The sequence below is a fragment of the Solea solea genome, chromosome 3 (assembly GCF_958295425.1).
Source record: "Solea solea chromosome 3, fSolSol10.1, whole genome shotgun sequence".
NCBI lineage: Eukaryota > Metazoa > Chordata > Actinopteri > Pleuronectiformes > Soleidae > Solea > Solea solea.
In genome coordinates, this window is record NC_081136.1 from 883022 (window position 1) to 901340 (window position 18319).

The window sequence follows — 18319 nt, forward strand, 5'->3', positions numbered from 1 at the left end:
TTTCCACTCGCTGATAATCTGTGGATCATTTTCACTTTGACTCTGACATGAAATGTAGAAAATGGTGTAAAAACCAAAGCCTCAAAAATGTTCTGAGGTTTTGGTTTTTGCTTTGTCTGGAAACCGCGGATATTCAGTTTACTCTCGTGAGACAAAAGATGCTGAAATCTGAGGGAAAATGAACTTATTCTGGCATTTTTATGTAAGAAAAGATCCACAGTAAGCAGTTGATCTCTACACAGCATTAGCTGCATGAATATTGGCATATGTGTATTGATTTGCTCATTTCTGTTTAACATATTGTCCCTCAGGCGCTGCTGCTTATCAAGTATAATCAAGTAAACGCTGTAGAAGATACATCACATTTATGTCGCTTATTAAATCACTGCTGATTTTGTTGTTTTCTTTTTTGTGATGATCCGCAGTATAAAGTGTTCCAGGGCCTGTGAAGCGCAGATGAAAAGCATGTGTCTGAGTTTGACATGCATGCAGCGCCGCGCGGCTCTGGCACCGCGACCACATGCAGATTTCCTGGGTAAAGATCGCCGGCTTCTGTGGGGGAAACTCCACCAGAGGGATTTGAATGTATCTTATATTCCTGGATTTGATGGATTTAGCTGGTGTCCCCTCCTCAGGCTGAAGTTTGAAAAAGGAGACGTGGAATCCGGAAGGAGAGGAGACGCGATGTGCATACGTTTGGTCCACGTAGCACGAGCGTCTGCAGAAAACCTCCAAAGTGAAGCATCTGCGGAGCCACTCTGTGACGACACACATCTGCTTCTTCACATCGGACTGTTGGAAACTGCGGCGGGGGAACAATAAATCTCCCGTCATCTTTGTTTTCTTTCACTTTGCTCCTGATAAACATGAGGAAAACAGAGACAATGTCCATGTCTCAGCGGTGTCTGTCCAGGGTCAGGAGGAGGACATTTGTCAACACGGTTTATTACACCTGTGCCCACACTGACGACATGTGTGGACAAATGAGAGTGGAGGCGTAGACGTGTGAGTGAGCGGTCGGTGTTACGGCTCCCCGGAGTCCCGTCCACTTCTTCACAGTCAGTTTAACACCAAACACTTAATGGGCCGCGCAGTCGCCCTCTGGTGATCCGGCCCGGAGCTGGAGTCCCTGCACGGAGCTGGAGTCCCTGCACGGAGCTGGAGTCTCAGCACACAAAGACAAACACACTCGTCTCACAGTTTTCTCTCTGAGGAAACACAAACTCTGCTCTTCTGACGCTTCGCTTACGTTAGAGTACGATCTTCCTTTAAAGCAAACTAAAGGCCTCTGGTTTACGCCGAAGAGCGCGTCGCATTGCACGGACCCTGGTATATGATCCTGCAGTATTCCATTTCACCATCGGGTGGCGGTACAAGTCTGGACACGGGGAATAGGACGAACGATGCTACATCTCCCTCGGACACGTCTGATGAAAGGTCCGTGGAGCAGGGGAGTCCGAAATCAGATGATTATCCTTCTTCTGTTGTCGAAATGATTTTTCTGCTTGGTGGGCGGAGCTTAATACTCCACCTACTGGTTGGAGCGGAAGTTCAGTTCGTACACGTGCTCTGTCCAACTCGACAGCCCGTCGTGTGAGGACGTCTACCAGGGCCAAAGCCAGCAGATGTCATGATTCATTCTTCTGTGAACGGGTGAACTGATTTACACTCGCTGCCACCTGCTGGATCATGGAAGCAGTGCCAAATGTCAACAAATGTTCATTTTCTAAATTTGAAATCACTGTGTTTACTTGACCAACTATACCCACACATTTTTGGCTGACTCACCGCTCAAAAGAGGCGCAACCAAGTTCCATGGAGTCCCGCCAGGATCTATCCTGGGCCCACTCTTGGTTCAGGAATCGCAATGCGTGGATAAGTTTGCAAATATGCAGAGCTATATCAGGAGGAACTCTGGAACTCATGGCTTCTCCGTGCAGCCCATAATTCTGAATCTGTGAAACGTTATATGAAGGTTTAAATCAAAAGCAGACCTATTAATGTGGCCAAGTGCAGCTCACACACGAGGATTCCGTTACAGGAAATAAGGGATAGAATGTCTCTGTGGTAATGTGATGTGGTGTTCTGGATCGTCAGTCTTTCACTCACAGAGCAGCTGAGGTCAAAGAACGTGGAGTTTGCTGTGATTCCGCTCGTCGGCCGTAACTTCAAGAGCACGACGGGAGACGTGAGACTGGATCTGAAGACGTTAGCGATTCTCTTTCTTTATTTGAGTTGAGCCTCTGGTGATTCCGACTTTGTGATAAACACGATGCGGAAAATATCATTGGTCACGACAAACACGTCTGTCGAGTAACTGCGAGACGCAGAGACGACCGTTGTTTGTGTTTGATCTCGCTCTGAATGCAACTGAAGCCTAATTTTTAAGCCGTATTAATTTGATTTCTTTGGTCACTCGGGGGCAGCAGAAGAAAATCTAAACAATATTTGTTACAGACGACTTTGTTCTGGCTCTTTTATGCTTATATTAGACACATGGAGAGAAACTTAATTCCTTTTGTCTGGATTTACTCATGAATTCAATTACGTAGCTCCGTTTTATTCCACCCTCTGTTGTATTTGCATCTCTTTTCTTTTGAAAAGTTATTTTCCTTTTACTGTGAAGCAATCCTTGTATAAAAGTTTAATATTATGATGTTGATGATTATTAATATATTAATATAGAATGTAAAGCACCCAAACATGACTCAGCTAAAATGCTGTTTTTAAACTCTGTGCATAGTGAATCATGTGATATATAGGATTTTTTGGGGGGATTTTCAGCTTTTACATTTTTACAGATTATCACTATGGACTTTGGTGCAGATGTTGGTGTTTGTGTACAACTGCAGTGTTTTTTCTAAAAAAAGTTACATAACTGCCAGATATTGAAAGTTATTCTGTAAAAATGGGACATTTTATGGTTGAAATAAGCAAAAAATAGGCTTGGTGTTAAAGGGTAAAATAATATTTGTATTCTGTGGTGTTTTTATTATGAATATCACACATTCCTACAATGAATATACAACTGTTTAGCTGTGGAACACAATCCCAGGTGTGGAGTGATCGTACGACAACAGCGACTCCCGTCGTGTAAATGAAAAAAGATCTTGAAAGAGTCGTTGAGATAACGCAGCAACACAATCTCACCATTCCACGCACGAGCGTCATCGATCATTCGTCCACCTGTAGCTGGACGCCTCCCGGGGGAGCAGCGGTGAAACACAGCCTCACACCTCCCTCATAACAACGATAAGGAGCGAGAGCGCCGTCGTCCACTTCATGGTTCTTATCACACACTCACACAAAGAATCTGGTGGGAAAAGAATCTCAGGAGTGGAACTGTTGTGAGAACGAAGTAAATAAACAGATTCTGACTCTGAAAACACGTTTGTAGGCCACTTTATTAGGTACACCTGCATTAATGCAAATATCAGGCAACAATAATAGTTTTGGAATTTCGATTAGTTTAAGTTAAATTTTTGTTAGTTTTAGTGCTATTTTTTTGTAATATGGAGTATTTGCCAGGTGCAATATTCATAAAGATGATAATCAGAATTGTGTCGACAATCTTTCAAAATTGTCGTGTAAAAAATAAACTTAAAGATGAGGAAAGTATATAAATACAGATTATATATACTGTCATGATGAATCGCAAAAAACAACAGTTCTTGAAATTAGTTAAATAAAGAATTTAAATGAAGGACAAGTGAAAGGAAAACTAGTAAATTAAAAATTAAAACTTTAAAAATCAGAAAGTCATCAGCATATAAAATAACTTTAACATTGAGTGTGTCACAGACGACACGCTTGCACAAGCTCACTTTGTGTCACTGTAGTTACGTGACGGTTTGTGAAAGCTGAGACGCTGCACGTCAAAAACCACCAGTGGTTATTACGGTAATTTCACTCGCGCTGATGCAGGAAGCCGGCAAATTAGCGTCTTTGCTGCCAGAGAGAAGAGAGTTGGAAACAAAAACTCAAACGAGTTTTACTTTAAAATATGTTTTATACTGTTCACATTTCATGAACAATTTTAAATTGTTAACACACTATTCTAGTAAAATGTAAATAACTGCCAGATAGTGACAGTTATTCTGGAAAAATGGGCTAAATCACTTCCTCTCAGGACATTTTCTGGTCCTTTTATGGTTCAAATTTCTTTGTGTTGCGTCGCGTCGTGTTTGTCGTCAGTGAAGAAAATCCCCCATTAGAGACGCAGACATGACAGCGGTTGATGGAGGACATGTGGACGTGGACATGTCTCCTGTGTCTGCAGCTCGTCAATCAAACACGCGTGGACTGCACATGTGTGAGTTATTATTCGTGATGACAGTAACAATAATGATAATAATAATAGATAAATAAATAAATAAAATGAACAAAGAGGACATTTCCACATGAGACATCAAACGTCTGCCATGGACGGACGTTTGATGGTTTTCAGTGGAGGAATGTTTTTAATGGTGCGGCCGCGGTGGCGGCGGCGGCGGCGGCGTTTGATGTTTCACATCCAGATCCGTAGAATTATTTTCTCATAATATTTTGAGCGAAACTGAAGCCAAGTTTTATTCAGAGTCATGTGATACGACGGCAGAAGACAAGAGGAGAGAAAAAAAACCACTGAATCATTCAGAGGTTTTTATTATGACAGGCTGCAGGTGCAGAAAAGCACAATCACACACTGTGTGTATCATATATCTACATCTATACTTTATATAAAGTGTGCTTGTGTCACACTGTGAGGACTCATCCATCCACAATCATACAAATATGTCTGACAGCTGTGTGTGTGTGTGTGCGTGTGTTTATATCTTTCTGAGGTCCACGAAAAACCTATGTCTGTGGGGACATTTTCACACTTTCACAACTTTAAATGACTTTCCCAGGGTTTAAGACCTGGTTTAAGGGTTAATGTTAAAGGTAAGACACTTAGTTTGATGGTTAAGTTTAAGGGTTAAAGAATAGGGAATACATTATTGTCTCTGATGTGTCCTCACTAAGATATATAAGCAGGTTGGTGTGTGTGTGTGTGTGAGACACATGCAGCTGATAAACTTGAGTTAAAACAACTGCGAGTTCAGCTGGAGACGATTATGAAATATCTCGTCCACACATTCCAGCGTGGACGAGATTCAGCTCCAGTTCAGTTCGTTAAAGACAAACTGAAAAAACACGAGGATAAAAACGTGGAATCGTTTGAGAGAAAACAGCAAATAAACATCACACAGAGATGTTAATGTTCATATAACGACAGTATCTGCACACACATCACTGAAGTGTGAGGCTCTGACTGTGTGTGAGTGGGGTTTGGATCTGCTGCCACCTAGTGTCCATGATGACAATGGTAAAAGTAACAGAAATATTGTTTCATTTAAAACAAAAATGCAGCGGAAACTGTTGTGTGTGAGTAAATGATATAGATTATATTATTATAGGATAGTATAAATATAATGTATAATGTCAGTATTTACATAATATAAATGTAGTACAGGATAAAAAACAGTTACTGACTGTACGTTTACTTTAGATCGACTGATGCAGATTTTAAAAATCTTTGTTTTTCATTAATTTCCTTTTTGTTGGTTATTGTTTTTTTAATTTAATTTTTGTTTTTTTCAATTGAACTGAACTGAATATCTACACGTATGATATGAAATATATCTATAAATAAATAAAACAAATACCGACGACATTTATTTGAAAATCATCGATCGAGGTTATTAATAATTTGGATTTTTCATTAGTTTTAGTTCCTATTTAAGTTTGACTCTTTGTTTTTAAAATATTAGTTTATTTTTAATTTTTGGTACATGCTCAGTTTAGTTTAGTTTTTTATTAGTTTCAGTGTTAGAGAAAAAATAAAGCATTCTGTATGAAATTAATTTAAAAAGACAAAAACTAAGCATAATTTCACCCGAATTTATAGTTAGATTTATAAACACACACGTTTCTTTTTTTAACTCTAGTTTTTATTTTTAATTTAAGTTAACAATAATAACCTAAATGTGAATGATTTTCCTGCACACACACACTGGTCACAGGTGTATTATGGATCACGTGTGTGTGTGTGTGTGTGTGTTCATATTTACAAACTTAATTTAATGCATTCTTTCTTTTTCCTGCACTGTGCACAGAATCATTAACGACCTCAGGCCAAAAATAATCCTTTTCTCAGTGAAATGGGCAGAAATGACACCACTGCAGTTCCGCGTGTGGCCACTTGGTGCTGCTCTCTCAACATGCCTCACCCTGCAGCTCAGGCATGTACGTGACAGGAAGCCATAAAAAGAAGAAGAAAAAAACCTCACTGCATGGACAAAATGATGGGAAAGTCATTTTTCATCAGTGACACTGATAAGTCAATTACTCCAGGTAAAGTACAATCACAGAGGAAGAGGAGGAGGAGGAGGAGCGTGATTAGTGAGTGGTTTTTAAAAGTTTAGGAGAGGAGAAAAGAGGCTGCGTGTCACTGATGTTGAACATAATTCAGTGTTGAGTGGAAATCAAACGACTTCCCCTCTGCCACAAGAGCCGAGAACACAAAGCACTGAACATTATACTCCAAGTTATCTCAAGACCCAACAATTCAACGTCTAATTCATTGCTGTGTTGGTCTATGGTGGTCCATGTTGGTCTATGGTGGTCCATGTTGGTCTATGGTGGTCCATGTTGGTCTATGGTGGTCTATGGTGGTCTATGCTGGTCCATGCTGGTCTATGCTGGTCCATGTTGGTCTATGCTGGTCTATGTTGGTCCATGTTGGTCTATGGTGGTCTATGCTGAAAAGTCTGAGAACATAAACTCAGTCTGTCAGACTCCGTTCTGCAGGTTAAAATCAAGAGCTGCAGAGTTTTTCTTCTTCTTTAGCTCCATGAATCCCACACCTCATCATCATCATCATCATCATCGCTAGAGTGAAGTCTTATCCTCCATCTCCATCCTCCAATACTTACACCTCTGTCTTCACCTCCTCATCAATCAGCCGTCAGTGCTGAGTCAGCGCCAGCGGCTGTGGTTCTACGTCTGAAGACTGAGGAGAAAAAAACCCGGAGAATCCTGAGGATCCTGAGGATCCTGAGGATCCGGCCCGTGACTGTAGGGAATTTGCATTTAGTGTCTGGAGATGACAAACAGCGTCAGATGAAGCAACGGACTCGAGGACGGGGGAAATCTAATCATCAACAACACATAAACATGTTTGTTTCTCCTCCTCCTTTCCCCAACATGAGCGTTTGTAGCTTGGAAGCAAACACGTTTGTTTTTGTTTTTTTCAGTAAAGCGTGAAAGGAGCCAATCAGACGTGTTGATGTAAACACAGACTCTTTAAGTGCAAATGTGTGGTTTCCATGCAAGACGCGGCTGTAACTGGAAATTAGACGATAAAGTGCTGAACGTCTGAAAATACAGACGACGTCGGGAAGTAGAGAGTCAGCACGAAGCCAGCGAGGAGACGCTTGTGACTCAAATCCAACAAAAAACTTCAATTACCGTCACACTCACACATGGAAGTGGAAGGAATCTGTTGACGTGTCGAGGAAAATGAAAAAGCTTCCGTCGTGTGCGTCGACCGCAGACATGAAACTGCCATGCTGCGTTTACAAGGATATAGTCACTTTATTAGGTACACGACATGTTGAACATTCAGAGATGCTCTTCAGCATTCTCTCATTGTAATGTATTTTAACGTAAATCTTGTGGTTTCTGTTAGTATGTTAGCAAGTACCATAATAATACATAATGTATACAGGTAGTATATATCTATATATATATATATATATATTCATATAAGAGTGGAAAAAAGGCTCAAAAATGGTTAAAAATAAGCTCTATATAATTATACACATGGGCACGAACGTTTGTACATCTTCTGTTCCTCCTCATGAAGGTGTGAGGTCTTTCTGGATGGCCCTGAACAGCTGCGTCACCGCGTCCGTCCACGCCTCCCTCTGCTGCAGGCTGCTGACGCGAGCCAGCGTCTGCGCGGCGTGGACCAGGGTCAGTACCGTCCTCTCGAAGTCCTGCCAGCCCAGAGGCCGCCGGCGCCGCCCGAGCTCCGCCATCAGGCGGCGGATGTCGGAGAGCGATTTGGGCAGGACGTCCTCGCAGATGACGTCCAGCCTCTCGACGCTCCTCAGCGACGCCAGCTCCCCATCTGGGATCAGCATGGTGTGGTCCTCGCCGTCGATCTGCATTCCAGCCAGCAGAATCTGGGAGACGACGCCACAGAGTCACCACATTTACACAGAGAACACAGGAGCATGATGTCCACTTCAATGTGCTTCAAATAAACACTTTCTCTGCTTCTGCTTAGCGGTGTTTTCATATTTATTTTCAGTAACCAGGTGCTTTGTTTTTGCAGCTGGAAACTGAACACTTTCACATTCTTATCATATTGAACTCGGTTTCCCATGAAACTCCCACAGAGGCGTGAACCTGCGTCACCTCCGCTGAACCCACGGAGTCCAAACAGACCTCAAAGAGCAGGTCGACGTCCTCCAGCGAGCGCTGAAACGTGGGGTTGACCAGCGAGTACGTGCCGCGCTTTATCCTCAACGCAGATGGAAACAGCGCTGGAACACAGAAGGAGGAGGAAATCAGATTAGAGGGTCTCCACCCTTTTCCAGAGTGACCGCCTCCCACGTGGGTGGGCCACAGGTTGAGCAAACACAGATTCATTACTGCTCAAATATTACGCAGGTGGCCGAGGATCAGGAGGGTAAATGGTCCTGAACCGGAGCCACAGTAGCAGCGGTCTGTCCGTCCAGATGTGAGATAACAGCCTGGACACATGAAAACGACTTCTGAGGTCAGGAGCCGTGGAATCTGAGGTGCAGCCGGAGCAAATCAGGGCGTCAGGGAACGACTTTCTGCCAATAAACCCTCCAAAATGTTACATGATGAATGTTTAATTAGCAGTGAGTGATAAAGTTCTGGCTTTAAATGATGATTATTAAGTCCAAGATTTTCAATATATTCTGCCCTGCACTTCACCAGCTCCTGGTTTCTCACTGCAAACATCTGCCCGCTGCATCTGGACTTGATGTTCATTCAGCGGCGAGACTGAAAACAAGTTAATGAGCCACGAAAACAAAACAAGGAGCTTAAACACACGAAAGGTGTCAGGCCAGGAAGTGCACGCAGAAACTTCAAAATAAAAGCGAGGCTCTCGTATTAGGGCCGGAAATAAGAGGCATGATCATATTATTGGGAATAATAGCAACGTGTTAAAAGTAGTTTCATTACGGCAGATTCTCCAGATTAGGAACGTTTTACAAAAATAAAACTCCATGAATCACAAATATAAAATATAAAGATCTATAAAAGCCTACGTCCATGTCTCGTGGTGTCTCTCTTAATATTGTGCTTAATGGGAAAATTGTCTTTATGGCAGAGGGGGCAGAGCTCTATCCAGTTCTTATAATACATCCATGAGTTCCGGGCCGGACGGAACCTGAGGTTCACCTGAGGCGCCGGGCAACAGAAGTTACATACTGGAGCTTTAAAACAAAGTGGAAAAAAAAGCAAGTTTGTCTTTTAGAAAACGCGACACATTTCTTAATGAGATGAGAAGGACAGTTGTGTCAGAACATGTTTACATCACGATTCCTTCATCATCGTCCTCCAGGCTCCGGCGACGCTGCTCAAAGAGAGTTAAGTGAAAAGTAAATTCGATCAGACCTGAAGGAAGATTCACAGCTTAATGATGTGTCGTAAAACTTCCTCCGAGCGTCTCCAGACAGCTCTGCTTCACATATTCTATTACCATCCAGCGCTCAGGCCGGCGCACACACACACACACACAGAGATCTTAATGAGGTATACTGTATAAACACGAGGCTGTGTCTGAATCCAGATGAAATCTCACCCTTCCCCTTCAGCAGCATCTACGGTGCGCTGCCTTGCCAGTTGTGCAGTAATGATGGGCTCTGCTGCCCACAGCCTCACAGGCCAGATGCATTAACTTTATAGCTTTCTGTGAGGTGAGCCAAAGCCACATGCACTGGCCGCTCCCCCCCCCGTGTACCTGCCTCCTGCTTGGGTGACTGCCAGTCTCAGCCCCTGCCTTTGTCCTCACTTCACAGACTCTATTCAGAATGTATAGGAAACGTTGAGCTCAGAATTGAAGTGTTAAAATATTGGCTCATAATAAACTCGGCGTAAAAGCTGGAAAAACAGAACCCAATGTGCCCCGCTGTAATGTCCCACCCCTTCATTGTGAACCCACCAGTATTTTCCACATTACATTTTTTTACCTTTAGCATTTGTTTCCGAAGTTAGAAGAATGACTGATTCTATTGACAAACAGAAATGCATCTATTAGCGTATCCAGCACATTATACTGTGTTTTTGTGTCTACTTTGACATTACTTACGGTGTATTTTTATTTATTGCACCATGAGGACGTTCATGTGCACCGCCTGAGTCCAAGACAAATTTCCCTGTGGGACAATAAAGTACATTGAATTGAATTTAGAGACAGCGATGGATTTTGTTTGGATTTACTAGCTATCGCTGAGGACGCTAGCTAAGCTATAGCGTCACATTCAATCATACAGAAAAAGGGCATTCCTTGGAGATGCCACGTTGTCAACCTGTAAAACTATGATGTCGTACCTTCTACTATGATACACACAAGAGCAGCATGTTTTTGTTTTAAGTCAAGCTAAGCTAAGCTAACTTTTGCCTGACTCCATGGCTAGCTTAATGTACAGGGGTTCTCACTGGTCCTTAAAAAGTCCTTGAAAGTTTGTTCATTTGAAAACAAATTTTCACTCTAAATAGACATGGCTCATTGGAAGATAAGTTGAACTAAGCCTAAGCAGGACAAAGATCAGGTTGTATTTACTACAGCGTTCACTGTCTCTCTCTACGCCGTTGACGTGAGATTCTGTGCAGAACAATGAGCGAAAAACGTTAAAACAAGAGAGAGCAGATGACGACAATGTGACGCCTGGGAAATGAAAATCCCAAGATCTCTGTCTCACCAAAGGAAAATGACAAAGACTGACTATGTCCAAGATCCCGAAAAGAATCGCTCGCCCAGATGCAGAGTGTGCTGAATAATCAATAAAAGCCATCATGGGCGAAGTGGCGCCACGTTCTGTCCTTGAATTTGAGGGCACAGGCCCTGGAAAGTCTTTTAAAAAAATCCTTGAATCCTTGAAAAGGAGTGAATAAAATGATGTTCTGCAAATAATAACCCTCTGTCGTCAACATATCAAGACAGTATTAAGAAAAGGTGCTTTGATTTGTTAGAACCAAACAAGATATTTGGACAATAGGGAGCTGAAGACGTGAAGGGTGGAGAGAACTATTATTTTATAGACACTAAATGTGTTGCAAAGTAGAGTCACGTCTCTTTAAGATAACACACAATCCTCCCAACCACCCTTCAAAATATCACTTGCTCAAGTTACCGCCAAAATGTCAAGGAACCGTTTTGCAAAATTTACATTCACTCATTAAGCGAACGAGCCCCAAACGTATCCGAGGAGACGCCGCACTGTTCTCGCTGTAAACGAAACCACACCCAGGGGGGGAAGTGTAGTGTTCAGTGTAGAACAAACATTACGGCGTTAAAGAACGGAGGAGCTGCGAGGAAATGACAAACCACAGCGGCCAAAACCGGCGCTCATTCACACACAGAATGAATGATCTGGAAATGACGTTGAGCTCGAAGTTGAACTCTTTTTCATTGCATTTAGCAACAGAGCGGTAACTTTGTGCAGGAACGGGGGAAAAAGGGCGACTCTACGTCTTAAAAACAACGTTTCCTGTGGTGAGAAAGATCAGGAACAAAGAGGCGAATGTTGCCCATGAAAACAAACTGGCAGCAAAGTGAAGGAAAGAGGAGGGTCGGCTTTAAATAGCAAGGCGCTGATGAAGTGATTAAGAACAGGTGCACAGGTGGGCGTGGATGTCAGGAAACGCTGAGTCAGTTCAGGGCAGGGACCTCGCAACAACAGTGCACTTTTACAGGACTATTTTGTCTCATATTTGTCTGTTTTTGATGTAAGAGTCACGTCTGTTAGAAGTTTTACTGGAGGCAAAACTGTAATGAACAACATGTCGGCCACATGTCCAGCACGCAGCAGACTCAGTCTGAATGTGTTGTTATGCAGGAAATGATTATCATCACGTGTGTGTAGACATGTCAACAAGCAAAGTCATTTTAGCTTCAAAAAACAAATCACACTTATGTAACTGTGGGGGCTTTTCAGTCATTTTCAATTCTCCCTGTTCAACACACACTTGATTTATTTCCTCAATAAGGAAATAGACACAGAAAATAAATTGACAGGTAGCAGGTGTTGCTGCATTTTTATTAGAATACAAATTATTATTATTATTCAGCACACATTTGCCCAAATTGGATTGTCCTGGATCAGGAGATTCGACGACAGATTTGGAAGAATGCTCGTGGTTTTGTCTCTCGCTGGAGACAACACTTTCCTCCAAACTGAGAAAATACTGATCTGCTATTTTGAAGTTACAAGAGAAAAGTGAATAAATGATGTTACATAACTAAGATAAGACCAATAACACTTTTTGTGTTGGTTTTATGACAAGCTTAGTATTTTATTGCTTTCTTTCTTTCGTACAATCCTGTGATTGTAATTACAGTATAACAGAATGTCACAAATACATAACTTAATAAAATATGAAGTAGATTTGAAAAAGGTATTTTTTTTACGGTTGTAAAAGTGTGGGTTCAGTAGATCAAGAACATTGATCTATGCTGCAATTTCAGTTCCCATAAAAAGCATCGAACATAACTGTGTTTGTATCGCACGTCAAAACAGGAAAAAAAACAAGCAAATTAAAAGCCACACAATGAGTCAGCGATCGCTGTTCACTCTTTCAGTTCATCATTTTTAGCGTCACCACCCAAAAACGAGCTCCTGGTGCAGTTAAGTGTTGGCCCAGAATCAGAAGTTTGACTCTTCTAAGTCGCTGTTTGAGCCCGATTGTGATTTTGCTTCCGATTCATCCTCTGATTGATCCTCTAAATCGTCCTTGTCCGTCTCGGACCTCCTCCTCCTCCTCATATCTCTCTCCCTCTCCCTCAGTTTGTGCTGCATCTTCTTTGTGTTTTCAGTCCTCTCCTTCTCCTGTCTGTGATACTCATCCAGCTGCGACTCCAGGTAGCAGAGATTGCCGAACTTGCCCACAAAGATCTCATACTGCCTTTTCAGCTCCTGCTCGATGGCCTCGTATTCGTCCATGAAAACCGGCTTGACGCTCTGCAGCGACTGCAGCTTCTTCTGCTTCCTCTCGAGCTCCTGCCTCTTCTTCTCAATCTTGCCGTCCAGTGTGGTCTCGTCACACATGACATTGCTCAGCACGTCTTTGGTCTTCTCGATGCTCTCATGAACCTCCCTGATGGTCGCTGTCAGGACCTTCTCAGTCTTGTTGATCTCCAAAGGTCTTGCGATGGCAGCGGTTCTCTTCTCCCACAGTTTCACCTCTTGTCCCAGTAGATCGTGGAGAGACGCTCCTTTAGACATGACCTCGGACGCCAGCTGCCGCGCCGCTTTAATGTCTGAAATCCGCGAGCCGAGCTCAAACTTGAACTTGTTGTTAGCTTCCTGGACCCTGTCCTCCAGGGCCATGTGTTTGGTCTTGATAGGCGCGTGCAACATCGCGGTGATCTTCAGCATCTCTTTCACTGCGTACCCATCGGCCTGGTAAAGGTGTTTGGTGTTCAGCTTGACGTCGACCTCCGTTGCCATGAACTTGGCCACGGCCTTGATGAAGAACACTCTGTCGGACTCTGTCGCCACGTCTGAGGAAATGTCCGTGTGAGGTTCAAATCTCTTGACGAGCCACATCAAGATCTCTGCCACTAACGTGAAGTTTGGCGTTCGGAAGTTTTCGATGGAGATCAGCCTGTGAAAGCCCAACGCTCTCATCATTTCAGTGAAGTCTCTTAATTCTCTGTAGGACATTCTGCCCGGCAACGTGGCTTTTCCTCCACCAGAATAAACCTCCTATTGGAGTCAGTAATGTTTACTAAACTGGACTCTGACAAAGTGGAACCGGAACATACTTTTCCCTCTGAAAAGGCAGTGAATGCAAATGTGAAAGCTGAGTTGTCATCTGTAATTGTGCATTACTGCCTTCTTCTCCTCTGTCCTTTGGCTAGCCTTCTCTTTCACGGTCACTCCATTTCTTGTCGCGCTTGTTGTCCTTCTTCCTTTTCTTTTTCGTTGCTTTATGGCAGTCGCGTCTCGCATCCATAATGTTGCATTACTTTGGCCTTCTTCTTCGAAAAATTATTTCCAACAGGTTGTATGTGAAGAGGGGCAACGCTGCCCTCCACAGGATTAAAAAAAAAAGATTTCTGTCTGCACACTTTCAAAGTTCTTCAACATCTTCAAAGATCAAAGGCATCTGTTGTTGTGTCTGGCTTTGATTGGCTTTGAATCAAAATTATCAATGGAAATTTCTGCACATTTTTATGTAACACATCTCTCTCTGCTACGACCTGTTTCTCTCTTATGGGATGTCTTAAGTTACTATGGAACTTTGAAGACTGCCAGTGCGATGGACAATTGATATAATGCACAGATGCACACATCTCAACGTCACACAGCAAGAACAAAAGAAAAAGCTCAATAATACAATTTGACAACGCTTGAGGCTGCCACATTCAAAGTAGTTGAGCAGCATTTGAGACTGCGTTACAGGATCTCACTGTCTGGTCTTCAGGAAGCTGTACGCAGACATCAGGTGACAGACTGGGCTCATCGTCTACTCCACTTCTTTGGCTGCAGGTTTAGAATAGCTTGTCCTGTCGAATGATGAAATGTTGTGCAATCTGTTTCGACGCGTCCGACTGACTCTGAGCTCACAGGATGCTCCTGTTGACTTCTGTCAGCATGGAAATCGTCAATATATGCCAGACTGCCAGTTCCATTGGCATCCATACATGTCTGGGCCATCACAGAACCACTGCCATGTCTGACAGATGAGGAATGGTTCGGGTCACGCTCTTATTGTTACCTTCACACACTCCTCCTTCCTTCACTCTGACACATAAAGCCCATAAAGTTTGAGCTGCAGCGTGGCCGTCTTTCCGTTTTTGAGGTTGATCAGTGGTTGGGCATCTCGTGGTGAATCCTCTGTGGTTCTGGTCGTGAAGTCTTCGCTGAGTTGTCATAAATGTTTCCTCCTCACATGCAGATGTTTCACTGCTCATCCACAACACAGCATGGACACCAAACAATGAAAAGGCAACATTGATATTGTGGGTTTACTATTTACGGCAGGCGACAGAAGCCGTTCACCGGGGATCATTTTCCTTCACAACAACACTGGCTTGACTATTTTGGTAGTTTTCAGAGGTTACAGTTCAATAAGAGCTGATTAGCATTAATGTTGAGCCTAAACCTTTATTGTACTAATTTTAACTCATAAAAGTACTCATAAAAGGTGTGTGTGACTTAGACGTTTACCATAACCATAAATCAATGTTCAGTTTTTGGCTTTTTGTCTCAAAAAGACATCAAGCTTTGTGTGAGAAGGTCGCAAGGGACTGTACAGTACCATTCAGGGCACTAAGTTTCTGGTCGGTTACTTTGGTACGGTCCCTAATTGAAATGCCAAAAAAAATAATTACTGTACTACACACTCGGTGGAAACGTGGGTTTTCTCTCTGAACAGCCCTGTGATAGGTCAACGTCTGCTTTCCAGGACCAGATTTCCCCAAGGCTGTAAGGAGGAGTTGCAGACGCCTCGTTCTCTCTTTGATCAATTGAATTACATTATGCTAAAAGGCTATTAGGGAATTATTGATTAGCAAAGCCAAAAATACAGCACTTTGTGCTCTCTAGCTTGAATCGAATATCCAATTCATAACTCTCTTCACACAACAGAGAATATTATACTTTGTTTGAGTCTGTTTCACATGTGAGCTTTCCCTGCTGCTCGCTCCACGCCTGTTCATTCATCTCTCCCTCCTTTTCCCTTCCTCTTGTGCTCCTAACAATCAGCGCAGGCATCCCCCAATGTCATTATGCACCGACGGGGAACATGTAATCTCCTGCTAACTGCATGCAAGGAGATGAGGGAACAACAGAGATCCATTCATTAAGAGGGGTAATTCCTGGGTGGAGGGATGTCTTGATGAGTTATAGAGAGAGTGTGAATGAGAGGGAAGAACAAACACGGGGGAGAATACAATCTTTACCGCGATATGCCGGCAGATTCATGATAATATGCACACAAATATCGTAGTTAACAATGTCAACCAGGTTTCAGCATCACTCCTGCTGTGAGCCCAAAACACAGGATTTACAGACACTGGAATGCTAAAGATCATCGTGACAACTGGAGAAGAAGGGAGTTGAGGAAGGTTCAAAGGCAACAAACAGCTATTGCGGTATTATGTTGTGTTGATATTGGGTGAAGTTCTATTTTTGGTCCAAGAAGATTCCGTTCAAGCAGCCAAGAGAATGTGAAGGCATGGCTAACATGACAGAGGTCAGTGACGAGTGGACCGCGGTCTTGATCCAGACCTGGATCCTATCTGGATCCAGACCCAATGTATGACATGTGATCTAGACTAAACTAGGGGTTGGGCGGTGCTATAGTTAGTACCGGTGCCTCAGAACAACCAAGTTCTAGATTCCAATCTGTTTAATAGGTTCTTATTGGTGTGTGTTTTTTCCCCTCGTGTTTATGTGGGTTTTCTCGGGGTATTCCTCCCAATCTAAAAACAGGCAGATTGGGTTTAGGTTTTCCCGGAGTGGGGGTTGTTTTGTCTTTGTTGGGTTTGTCGTAGGCTGGAATCAGCTCCGGGTTTTTTAAAAGACCCTCCAAAGGATAAGTGGTGTGGCTACCCAATCCAATCCGTACTGGACACCCAATTTGTTCTACCCATGGGTGAAAGTTTCAGATTTGAAATGTGTCTTTCTCTATTAATATTTTGGTGTTAACTGCGACTACGTGACAGGGACTTGCTGTAGCGTTGCTGTTTCGGTTTCCTGAGCTCAACATTACCGCATCCATGAGACCACACAGGGATTTTACAGCACCTATCAACAGAAAGGCGAATTTAGCACGTGTGGCTGGTGAACACGGCAGTGCATTTAACAGCCGGAGAGATATTTCCCTCAGAAGCCGGCACTGGAGACCACAGCAGAGATAAGTGAGCGCTGATGACTTTAATTCATCAGGTGTCCAGAGACGTGACTCCATCAAGATGCTAATGGCCTCCGTTTGTCTTCTGGATGCATAATTAGGCCAATGTTTGCTAATGTGTTTTCATTGTTTTCTCTTTTAAGGAGAAAATGTGTTATTACAGGCTGCAGAAGACACACACACACGTATATGAAAGGCAGGATTTTTTTTTTGTTTTTCTCTCCATGCAAAAGTTTTGCTTTGTTTCTCATTTTAAATGAGTAATGATATAAAAAGAAGAAAAATAACTTGGTGTTTCTGAGGCTGAGCCCTCCTCCCTCACCCTGACCCGGCCCTGCTCCTGTGCAGATTTTAGCATCATGTAACATCCAAACACTTGAAGCTGTGCGAGTTTCGAGAAAGGAATTTCCTCAGTGAGTGGATCCAGTAACGACCGCCCAGTCACTTTTCCATGGAAAAGCATCTGTGGATGTCGCACAGGTCCTGATATCTCCTGACAGATAAGCTTTTTTTCTCAAGTTTAATCCCTTAAATATTGTTGATTTCCACTTTCAATCCTATCATTAACATTTCTGGTCATAAGCAAAGAAACAAAAACACCGAATTTAGATAGAAGTACGCAAATACACTTTTCAAACGATGTGGCCGATGAGTCCACGTACCTTTCCTGTGGTGCTGCGACGCTGCCAGGTGGACGGACAGGTGAACAACGGTGAGCAGAGCCCACCACTGCTTCATGTTGACAATCCTCACACACACACACACACACACACACACACTCTTAAGTGTCTCTTAAGGGAAGCCGTCACAGTCATAAAGGAACATGACGCAGGACGAAAACAGCCCGACTCGACTGCTGAGCTCCAGCACCTCACATGCTGCACTTTCATGTGGATCATTCTTTCATTCACTGTGTTCACTTCTCCATCTCCTCCTCCCTCCATCTCCTCACATCCTCCCTCTATTCTGTTACCTCTCTCTCTCTCTCTTTCTCTGTGTGTGTGTGTGTGGGTTCTCTCAGGCCAGGCAGTCTGCTTCCTCATCTGGAAGTGATCAAAAACATTGGGAGCGTCTGCCCTCTTGGCTGGACACACAGCTACTGGCCCCACTGTTCAGATGCTCAGTGACGGTGATTGTTCGGTTTCTCGTCGGCTGAGCGACCGACTGACTG

At 43.2% G+C, this 18319-nt stretch overlaps 2 protein-coding genes across 2 annotated transcripts; both read right to left on the minus strand.

Moving 5' to 3' along the window:
* Positions 1-7562: 7562 nt before the first annotated feature.
* On the minus strand, positions 7563-17909 carry LOC131457348 (protein FAM180A). Its single transcript, XM_058626347.1, has 3 exons — positions 17811-17909; positions 8476-8573; positions 7563-8210 (listed from the first exon to the last, which is right to left on the minus strand). The coding sequence occupies exons 1-3, from the start codon at positions 17884-17886 to the stop codon at positions 7881-7883; spliced, it is 504 nt and encodes a 167-aa protein (XP_058482330.1). The 5' UTR covers positions 17887-17909; the 3' UTR covers positions 7563-7880.
* LOC131457347 (clusterin-associated protein 1-like) lies at positions 12194-15853 on the minus strand. The gene has a single exon (XM_058626346.1). The coding sequence runs from the start codon at positions 13950-13952 to the stop codon at positions 12933-12935; it is 1020 nt and encodes a 339-aa protein (XP_058482329.1). The 5' UTR covers positions 13953-15853; the 3' UTR covers positions 12194-12932.
* Positions 17910-18319: the final 410 nt, after the last annotated feature.